This window comes from Miscanthus floridulus, chromosome 8 (assembly GCF_019320115.1).
Source record: "Miscanthus floridulus cultivar M001 chromosome 8, ASM1932011v1, whole genome shotgun sequence".
NCBI lineage: Eukaryota > Viridiplantae > Streptophyta > Magnoliopsida > Poales > Poaceae > Miscanthus > Miscanthus floridulus.
In genome coordinates, this window is record NC_089587.1 from 98,459,767 (window position 1) to 98,470,684 (window position 10,918).

Below are 10,918 nucleotides of genomic sequence, written 5' to 3' on the forward strand. Positions count from 1 at the left end.
GGTAGTGAGGCGCCTCGTATTTAAAGATGCTCATATGGCTAAGGTTTGCGTACGTACATTTATAGCGGTGAGCGTGCGTGCGTTACAACTCTCTGAGTCGTGAAATCTAAAAAATCATATACTACAGTGATAATTCGAGTTGACGGGTCTTCTATTGGGCCGTTCCGTGGGCCTTCATTTTTTCCTGGCCTCGTGTGTAAATTTTTCTCCTTCGACGCTGATCGGACGGGTCTTTTATTGGGCCGTTCCGTGGGCCTTTTTTTCTGGCTTCGTGCGTCAATTTTTCTCCTTCGACGCTGATCGGACGGTCGAACCGGCACCGGGCTCGCTATATAATACGTCCCAACTCACTCATCAAAACCCTAGCTAGCGCCGGCGCCGCAGACTCCTCCCATTCGCACCGTTCCCTCGCTACGCCGTCGCCGTCGACGTCGACGCGCCGCCGCCCCAGCCGAGATGGTGCACCCATTCTCTGCCCCACCGGCCATTGGAGGCAACTGCTTGACGTCGCGCTAACCTCCTCGTGTATCTCCTTGCAGGCCCCGAAGAAGGACAAGGCTCCGCCGCCGTCGTCGAAGCCGGCCAAGTCCGGCGGTGGCAAGCAGAAGAAGAAGGTGACCCTTTCTCTCCCAATCGCCCGTCTCTTCGATCTGATTGAAGCACGGTTTTTCGGGTTCTGACGGTTAAAAGTTCATGTTGGTTTTGCAGAAGTGGAGCAAGGGAAAGCAAAAGGAGAAGGTGAACAACGCGGTGCTGTTCGACCAGGCCACCTATGACAAGCTGCTCTCTGAGGTGCCCAAGTACAAGCAGATCACCCCCTCCGTCCTCTCCGAGCGCCTGAGGGTAATAACGCGTTCCAGATCTGTGTTGCTTGTGTCGAGACCCTGTGCAGAGCCGCAACGATGATTAAATTAAATTGCTATTAGTGTAGATTATCTGAAATGCCATCATATTTATCGAACTACATGTTCGATTAGTAGCCTGGAATGGCCAGTTTCATGGCTGCAATTGTTTATTTGCTGCCAATTAAGATTATAAACTGGTCACATTTTTTTTAAGTTGTAAACTGGTCACATTGTTAACAATGTCAGCTATCACCCTTGTGCTTTTTTTTATAACTAGTAATCGATGTGGTGTCCTGTATATGTTTAGTGCTATATTTGATTGCCAATTGCTGAGCACCTAGTACATAGATGAAAGGTCTTCACAAACTTGCCAATTCGTTAGCCTGCTTTTGTTGTCCATATCATTTTGGTAATGTGGTGATTTCTGCTTATTCAGTGGTACATATAGATGTGAATTGCAACTACTAAATGAGTTACATGCATTTTGTGCAAGCCACTGTTTTATTTCCGTCGGCAGTTCATTTATGCACGTATACTCTCAGTAGTATGCATGCTAGACAATTGGTCATTTGTTTTGGATTGGTAATTTGAATTGGCAGTTGCTGTTACAAAGATCTTTATCTTGAATTAGTGAAATCCTTATGTGTCAGCATCAAACTATTTCGTTTAAGACCTACCAGGGATACTCATTTTAGTGTGCTCCTGCTATCATTTAGCATGATCATTATAGCATGTCCTTATGTGCAGTTTGTAGGGAATCAAATTCTATCTATACCTTTAAATGCCATTGTTTTGTAATATCTTCACTGTCACTACATAACTGAATGTTGCCCCATTGACTCGCAGATCAATGGTTCCCTGGCTCGGAGGGCCATCAAGGACCTGATGGCGCGTGGCCTCATCCGGATGGTCTCTGTACACTCAAGCCAGCAGATCTACACCAGGGCAACCAATACCTAAGGATGGGAAAGAGCCTGTGTCTGCCCTCTCTGTAGGAGGAGCTCGTCATCTTTAGAACAGTTGTCATCTTTGTCAAGAGTTTGCTAATGTTATGTTACCTGTGATGTGTATCTCATGGCTGAAACATTTCAGAGATTTTGAGTATTAGCTGGGTTCTATTGTTTGCCTTATAAATTACCTTGCCTCCATACCTTTTTGTTTGATGCTCATTGTGTTTGCTGCAGCTTCAGTCGAAATCTGCGCTGTAATGTCTGATCCGTGATGACTCGATGCCTCTGTCCAAACTACGATTCTTCTGCTATGCTTTCAGCTTGTCTGATGAGCAGGTCTGCGCCTGTGTTGCTGTGAGGTTTGGCCTGTGCTGAACATTAGTCAGGAGTTGCGAAGGTTGCCGGCATTTCTACGCTATGGCGGTCATCTGTCATTGCGCAAAGCATCCTTTCGCCGCGACGAACCAGCACTTGCTCAGCCTTTTTCGCTTTGCATGATTAGACTGTCTCCAATGGATGCCTCGTACCCGTACCAAAAAAATGGGTCCCAGGTGATACTGTATCAGCCTTGGGTCTCAATTGTACTGTATCAGACTTCCATAAATGGTACTGTATCAGCCTTCAATAGAGTTTCTTCTGTCTGGACCTATATATAACTCGTGCTTATACGAGTTAGAATAACTCTTATCTAGCGCGATACGGAGTTCGATTCCAAAACCCGTTTATGTGACCCGGACTCTTAAGCAACGGCAAGTCCTGTTTTTTTCCCGCGTCAAGCATCGAGTCCAGTTTTGATTCGAACTATTTGTGCAATATGTATAAGTCCCGTACTACGTATGCATGACATGGAATTCCTGTTTTTTTCCTCTCGCGTCCATTAGTCCGGTTGATATGGATGTCTCCAGCAGTCCGATTTTGCTTTCTATTCTATGTAAACACAACAGGTGATATAGAAACTTAACTGAGTGGCGTAATCCCAAAGTTGAATAGACTTTGAATTTGAATATCTACATGAGACCAGTAAAGTGGCGAGTTGGCTTGGTCAAGTAAAAAAAAAGTTGTGTTTACTAATGCTGAGGTATATTGTAGCGTGATAATACATATCCATATAGATTTCACTTGTTGCGGACATATTTTTTCAATAATATATATTATATAATTTTAAAGATCAAATCGTTTCTTTCTATATACTTTTTTACTTCTCAAAAGTACCCTCACATCCGGTATCCTGCATGTGACTCATTCTCAAAATGTGTGCTTATATGAGTTAGAACAAATCAACAACTCGTGTTCGTGTCCGGCAAAGGTACAGAGTCCGACTCAAACATGTATTCTGTTGCAACATACGAACACGTTTACTATATATAAATATAAATATGAAAAACAAAGTAAAAAAAGGACAACAATATCCCTTTGAACCATTACTGCTTCCTAAAGAAGGAGCGTTCATACTTCACACCACTATTGCAAACAAAACCATCAATCATATTTAAGCTTTTTTCAGTTCATGGATCAAACCGTAAACTAAGATCTTGAGCGGTTTGTTATCCAGATTGGTATAAATAAATATACTCCCAAGCAATATGCATGTACCCATGCAATTCTCATAGAGGGACACAACATGGAAAGTCAGAGATAGATCTCCCACATAATCATCTACGGACAAACTAATACCTAACATGTCGGCAACAAACTCCTAGCTGACTTATATGAAAGATTTTTTTTGAGTGGTACTTATATGAAGGATTAGAATTGAATTACAATGTAGAGAGAAATAAGGAGAGCATTCCTTGTTCTTCTTTTTTTTAATAACTTTGTGTTCTCCTGTTGCAAAGCACGAGCATGTCTGCTAGTAAATAATTAGGTAGCAAATCTAGGTAACGTTGATTACTGGTCGCCCTACCATGAGAATAAATAAAATCAATTCAAAGGCATCCTAGTATCGATGTGCAAGACACATAAACCGCAGGAATGAACTAGCGTCCACATTTTTCAAGCTGCAGGCTGGTGACCACGGTTGTGACACCGCACCGTGCGGCCACGCGCACCATGGTCCTAGGCACGCCCATATGAGAGCATCTCCAGCAACACTACATAAAATGACCTCCTATCCCCAACTTGGGTAGTGCAGGCCAAAAAAATGCCACACCATGGTCCCAAACACGTCCATATAAGAGCATCTCCAGCAACTTGGGTAGTGGAGGCCAAAAAATCAGTTCCAACAGACCTCTTACTAGACGCTCAGATTTGTTGACCTCCTATTTTCCTGCTCCCACCACTCATTCTTGTTGGCCCCCTACTCGGTCACCCAAATACTAGAGCACACATCTTCCTCCTCCCCCGCTCAACTCTGGAGGTCCGCTGCCATCCGGGAGCTTTCCCACGTTCGCCCAGCCCCCACATGGCGCATACATCCCGGTCGGCCTAAGATCCCGACTTGATATGTTTTTAAAATCACAAAATGCCTCTAAACTCCTAAAATTTGACAATCTTAGACATATATTGGGATATGACAAATCCAAATAAAAGATTTAGAGCTTGTGGAAATATCTCTAAAATATTTCAAAAAATAGACTTCGCTATGTAAAAATGGAAAAATATCTAGAATATCTAGAAAATTGTGAAAACATTCTAATTGATGTCTAATCATACTTCAAAAACTTTTGACAAGAAAAACATAAGACACAACCAACATGAATACATCAACATTAATGTATGTTGTATTCATGCTGGATACATCTCATATTTTTGTTTGTGGAAAGTTTTGAAAACAAGTTTAAACACAAATTAGAATGTTTTTGGGGTTTTCATATTTTCTTGGATATCTTCTCATTTTCTAGAGATAAGTCTTTTTTCTGAAACTTCTAGATATATTTTCATGAGTTCTAAATATTTTATTTGATTTTTATGTCCTAATGTATCTTTCTGTTTTTTAAATTTTTTAGAAGCTTAGAGTCATTTTTTTTGTGGTTAAAAATATTATCAAGTATTTATGGATTTTTATATAAATAAAAGGATGAATCCTCCTTCAAAACCACTCTAAACCAGGGCAAGGAAATAATTTTAATAATTTATTTAAGAGTTTCAAAGGATAATAAGATATCTTCCAGCAAAAAAAAAAGATAATAAGATATCTCACTTTATAGAGGAAAATCATAGACTATGGTGATATTTCGACGAGATAAAATGTACCTCTTTTCAGAATCTCCTGCCTGGCGAGCGGAGTAGACGGGTCATCTATTGGGCCGTTCCGTGGGCCTCATTTTCGGTGCACCGGGCTCGCTATATAATACCGTCCTATCTCACTCCACCAAACCCTAGCTAGCGCCGGCGCCGCAGACTCCTCCCCTTCGCTCCCTTCCCTCGCGCCGCCGCCCCAGCCGAGATGGTGCGCTCACTCGCTCCTCCAGCGGCCATTGGACGCAACTTCCTGGTGTCGCGCTAACCTCCTCGTGCATCTCCTTGCAGGCCCCGAAGAAGGACAAGGCCCCGCCGCCGTCGTCGAAGCCAGCCAAGTCCGGCGGTGGCAAGCAGAAGAAGAAGGTGACCCTTTCTCTCCGAATCGCCCGTCTCTTCGATTTTGTGGAAGCCTCGCTTCTCGGGTTCTCAGGGTTAGAAGTTCATGTTGGTTTTGCAGAAGTGGAGCAAGGGAAAGCAAAAGGAGAAGGTGAACAACGCGGTGCTGTTCGACCAGGCTACCTACGACAAGCTGCTCTCTGAGGTGCCCAAGTACAAGCAGATCACCCCTTCCGTCCTCTCCGAGCGTCTGAGGGTAATCACTCGCTCCAGATCTGTGTTGCTTGAGTCCAAACCCTGTGCACAGCCGCAACGATGATTAAATTAAATTGCTATGATTGTAGATTATCTGAAATGCCATCATACTTGTTCAAGGTTAATGCATTGAAGATCCATCTGATGGCCAGCTTCATGGCTCCAGTGGTTTATTTGCTGCCAATTAAGATTAGATTGTAAACTGGTCATGTTGTCAACAATGTCAGCTATCACTGGTGTGCTTGTTTGAGCTAGTCATCGTTGCGGTGTCCTGTATATCCTTAATGCTATAATCTGATTTCCAATTGCTGAGGCTAACACGTATTACTAAGATGATAGGTGCTTCATAAACTTGCCAATGAATTGGACTACTTTTGTTGCCCATGCCATTTTAGTACTGTGGTGGATTACGCTTATTCAGTGGTACTTGTAGAGGCGAATTGTAACTACTAGACAAGATGATGTAGTGCATGCATTTTGTGCAAGCCACTGTTGTTTTATTGATATCTTCAATGTTCACCAGTTCATTTATGCATGTGTACCCTTAGTAGTATGTATGCTAGACATTTGGTCATTTTTTTGGGAATGGTAATTCGAATTGGCAGTTGCTGTTGCAACAATCTTTATCTTGAATAAGTGAGATCCTTATCCGTCCTTGTAACATCAAACTATTTTGTTTAATACCTACCAGAGATACACATTCGAGCGTGCTCCGGCAATCATTTAGCATGTCTTCTGTGCAGTCTGTTGAGAGAATCAAATTCTATCTATACCTTTAAATGCCATTGTTTTGTAATATCTTCACTGACACTACATAACTGAATGTTGCCCCATTGACTCGCAGATCAATGGCTCCCTGGCTCGGAGGGCCATCAAGGACCTGATGGCGCGTGGCCTCATCCGGATGGTCTCGGTCCACTCAAGCCAACAGATCTACACCAGGGCAACCAATACCTAAGGATGGGGAAGAGGTTACTCCTTTGTCTGCCCTCTCTGTATGAGGAGGTCGTCTTCTTTAGGACAGTTTTCATCTTTGTCAAGAGTTTGCTAATGTTATGTTACCTATGATGGGCATCTCATGTGGCTGAAACATTTCAGAGATTTTGAGTATTAAGGGGTGTTTGGATCCGGCTACTAAAATTTAGGTGTGTTGGGAGCATGTTTGCATAGGGTATTTGGATACTAATAAAAAAAACAAATTACATAATCCGTCAGTACTCCACGAGACGAAATTTTTAAGCCTAATTAATCCGGCATTAGCATATGTTTACTGTAGCAAAACATTGTCAAATCATGAATTAATTAGGCTCAAAAGATCTGTCTCGTAAATAAGTCGTAAACTATGTAATTAGTTTCTTAATTAGTCTATATTTAATACTTTATGCATGTGTCCAAACATTCGATGGAACACCAACCAAAATTTAGGAGGGGTAACCAAACACCCCCTTAGTTGGCTACTATGGTTTGCCTATTATAAGTTACCTGGCCTCAATAGCTTTTTGTTTGATGGATCAATGGTATGTTGCCTTGAATTCTTTGCGTTTCCAGCTTTTGTGGAAGTCAGTGTTAAAGTGTCTGATCCGTGAACCGTGATGACTCGATGCATCGAGTGTAAACTGCTGTTCCGCTGTTGTCTGATGAGCAAGTCTGAATGCACTTCTGTGTTGATGTGAGGTTTGCATGTGCCGAACGCAGGAGTTGCCAAGGTTGCCGACTTGCTGGCATGTCAACGCCTGTTGCCGGGACGAACCAACGCTTTCTAGGGTGCTCTAACATTTTTGCAAGGGTGTACGCTTTGCATGACGAACTATCAATTCTAGGGCGCAGAAGCAAGCAAGATTAGAGTATTGATTAGGCAGGTGCTTTTTCACCAGATAAGGGCTAATTTGGCCCTTTGCATATACCGTATTTGACCCGACAAGGGCAAAATTGGCCAAAAAAGCCATGGAGCTTTGCCAGTCATGGAGGCGTATGCGAATTCTGCAATGGTAACGCAAACACATGGAGTAACATGATTCATTAGAATGCAGAAGTCATTGCAACAACTTTTTCTCAAACACATAAGAGAGTTCTTGACATTTGTGTTAACAAAAAAATAATCAACTATTATTTAACAAAAAAATTGATAGTAGCAAACCTAGGTGTTTTTTTTTTCCGATTAGCGGCCGCCCCACCGCGAGAATCGAAAAAATTCTATCAAACGCATCACAGTATCAATGATTGTTCTCACCGCGTAAGACACAGGAACCACGAGATTAAAGATTGAACTAGTGTTCGCGTTTTCTGTGTCATGGGTTGGAGGCCACGGTCGCAATACCGCACCGCGCGGCCACCGCACCAAGGCCCAAACACACCCCTATAACAATAGTGAATGATCGACGACACCTAACCCATAACTCTAGGATGTTAGAGGCAACCTTGTTATGAGCTTCTGTATATGTGCCTATACACGTTACCCTGTGCACGGTCTGTAATTTGTTATTGCTATCGTATAGCCGAGGGCGCAAGTGCCACAGTACTTAGAACCTGCTGAGTGTCATCGTAGACGAAAGAAATACCTGGATCAACGAAAGATGGCCAAGAGAGGCGCTGCTTACTTAGCCGAGATGGCCAGAAGAGGTGATGCCTGTTTAACTGCTAAAAGCCACAGAATGATGCTGTCCTTTTCTTATGCTTGTGCGTTGTATGTTAGGATCCTTTCCTGGCCGTAGTGCATCCGGGCTGTGGTCGCTTCACACAGGAGTACATCGACTCACTAAAAGGTTTGTTTGCTTTGGTCGGTTTACGTATCACATGCCCAAAAACAAAAGTGTACGGTTTAGTGCCAGTTTAGTTTGCTAACTGTGCTCTCATTCTGTGTTTGTTCATTTTACTCCTGCTTGTTCCAGCTGTTTCCTGGTGTCTAGCTTCCTATCCTGGTCGCTCCTACTAGGGTACTCCCTCCGTTCCAAAATATCTGTCGCTTTCACTTTCTGAGAAACAACTTTGATAAAATATATATTATAAAATATTAATATTTATGGTACATAATTAGTATCATTGGAAAGATTTTTGAATCTAGTTTTTTAATAAATTTATTTGGAGATATAAATGTTGTACGTATTTTCTACAAATCAAGTTAAATTTGTAGCATAGAAACAAAAAATAACAGATAATATGAGACAGAGGGAGTACACCGGACTATGGTAGACATTGCCATGCTATGTTCTGGCTGGGCGAGTGTGCTAAAGGTGAGTCGAGTGTCAGGGAGCACAAGATTGTTTATAATAAATGCTGTAAGGGTGGCAAGGTTGTCATACCTCCTTTTAGAGACCGGCATGAACCGCTCCATTCTCTGGCCAGATTTGATGGTGATGCTCGGTGTCGACGTTTCGTGGCAAGGTTGTCATACCTCCTTTTAGAGACCGGCCTGAACCGCTCCATTCTCTTGGCCAGATTTGATGGTGATGCTCGGTGTCGACGTTTCGTGAAAAATATACGTGTTGACGGTCATTAAATACTAATTATAAACTGTCAACATAACCTACATTTATACTTAATTCTATCACCAAACATAAGAATATGGATTTAAATTAATAGATTCCACAAGTTTTGGTACATATTTGTATACAGAGGAATTTATCCAGAAAACAACTCTTGGGACCACTGTCGTACACCACTACTACAAAAAGCATTTCTAGGGGCGGCTGATAACCCTTTGTAGGGGTGGTTTGTCCAGCCGCCCCTACGCAAGGGTCTCTATAAATCATGTATTTATAGGGACGGTTCCCAGACCGTCCCTACAAATCGATTTGTAGGGGCGGCTGTAGTACTAGCCACCCCTACAAACATGTATTTGTAGGGGCGGTTCAATCTAGAACCACCCCTATAGTACGTTTTCCGCAAAAAAAATTCAAATTTACAATTCAAAATCGCGTTGCCGAACGTCCCACGACCAACGTTCCGAACCGCGTTCGCGTTGCCGAACGCCCCGCGACCAACATTCCGAACTGCGTTCACGTTGCCGAACGCTCCGCGACCAACGTTCCGAACCGCATTCGCGTTGCCGAACACCCCGCGACCGCGACTACAAGCATAAGAGTATTCTATAAACTACAATTATAAGTCCAATTCACAAGAATATATACAATCCATCATTAAATATACAAATTCCATACACATTGTTATCAACGTCCTAGAGCTAGCCTTTCAGTCTCACGAAGGTGTTGGTACTGAGGATTTATACCTAACTCAGACTCTCGGTCATGGTAGGCGTCTCTGACGTGTACAATCTGGTCCAATATGAAGTTGTAAAGGTTGTCGACGAGCTCTAAGAGTTGATCATCCTTGTATGGGTCTCTTTTCATTCCTTTCTCTTCTCTCCACTACAAGAAAACAAGTTTCGGTTTAGTATTTCATACAATTTACGAAGTTTTTATACTACGAGTGAAGAGGTTCAAACTTACCCTTAAGGGGTGTCTCATGTAGGCACCGGTGTTACCCATTATAGAACATATATAGTATCCATAATGTATACTTCTAGGCTTCTGCTTGGGGCACTGTGTGTTTTGCATATGAAAATGTTAAGTAATGCTTTTGACAGCCATGTAACGGAGTACTAAAGAAGTAAGTTACACTTACTGTATATAGTGTTTTTATAGCCAGATTTTCTTTTCTTACTGGATCATGCCTTCCATGATGATTAGTGACATAGAACCTAAATGCCCTGTTCTAATTATTTTAGTAAATACAACTTGTTAGTATCCAAAATTGAACGTTACAAGTATGTATACAAACATATAAGCTAATGAGGATTGTCGATATGTATACGTCTTGAGAATCGATATGAAGTCTTTGTATGTCACCGTGTCCTTATCTAATGAATCAAAGACCCATGCCATGCTCCTTCCGACATCGACGGCTATACAAATCCAGTGGTTGCTGCATGGATTTAATCATAGAACTAGATGAGCCCTTTTGCATCGAATAAAATATATCGAACAAAGCTTTAAGTATAGAGTTGAACTTACTCAAAGTTGTATGGTAGCCATATAGTAGAGTGGTGTTGGAGATTTTTGAAAGCCAAGGCAATGTATGCCGCAACCTTAAGGGACTCTTCCCTTAGCTTCGCACTACGGATGCGCTCTTTCTCCCGAAGAGTCTTTGCAGCTGCTAGCTCTTTAGCATCCAGTGTCCATCGTTTAGGGTAATTAAAATTTGTTTGGGCTATAGCTTGAGGGTCTACATACCTGGCTTTCACACTTGGCATTTGTTTGACAATGTGCACTTGCATTCTATAAATCACGGCGTGGGTTAGTTACAACAAAATTCAAAGATTACATTTATATCATATCAGGAGGACAAGGACTTACA

The 10,918-nt window shown here is 42.2% G+C and overlaps 2 protein-coding genes across 2 annotated transcripts; both read left to right on the top strand.

The window, feature by feature from the left end:
- The first annotated feature begins 355 nt into the window (after positions 1–355).
- Positions 356–1,993, top strand: LOC136473054 (small ribosomal subunit protein eS25y). The gene is made up of 4 exons (XM_066470753.1): positions 356–459; positions 540–614; positions 709–843; positions 1,692–1,993. Exons 1-4 carry the CDS (start codon positions 457–459, stop codon positions 1,803–1,805), a joined length of 327 nt encoding a protein of 108 aa, XP_066326850.1. The 5' UTR covers positions 356–456; the 3' UTR covers positions 1,806–1,993.
- Positions 1,994–5,084: 3,091 nt separating this feature from the next.
- On the top strand, positions 5,085–6,706 carry LOC136473055 (small ribosomal subunit protein eS25y). Its single transcript, XM_066470754.1, has 4 exons — positions 5,085–5,183; positions 5,264–5,338; positions 5,433–5,567; positions 6,411–6,706. The coding sequence occupies exons 1-4, from the start codon at positions 5,181–5,183 to the stop codon at positions 6,522–6,524; spliced, it is 327 nt and encodes a 108-aa protein (XP_066326851.1). The 5' UTR covers positions 5,085–5,180; the 3' UTR covers positions 6,525–6,706.
- Positions 6,707–10,918: the final 4,212 nt, after the last annotated feature.

What these genes read in the sequence shown, in the direction of transcription:
- LOC136473054 (XM_066470753.1), top strand. An exon ending in GTGGCAAGCAGAAGAAGAAG is followed by an intron (nt 615 to 708) that starts GTGACCCTTTCT and finishes TTGGTTTTGCAG; the next exon opens with AAGTGGAGCAAGGGAAAGCA. An exon ending in TCCTCTCCGAGCGCCTGAGG is followed by an intron (nt 844 to 1,691) that starts GTAATAACGCGT and finishes ATTGACTCGCAG; the next exon opens with ATCAATGGTTCCCTGGCTCG.
- LOC136473055 (XM_066470754.1), top strand. An exon ending in GTGGCAAGCAGAAGAAGAAG is followed by an intron (nt 5,339 to 5,432) that starts GTGACCCTTTCT and finishes TTGGTTTTGCAG; the next exon opens with AAGTGGAGCAAGGGAAAGCA. An exon ending in TCCTCTCCGAGCGTCTGAGG is followed by an intron (nt 5,568 to 6,410) that starts GTAATCACTCGC and finishes ATTGACTCGCAG; the next exon opens with ATCAATGGCTCCCTGGCTCG.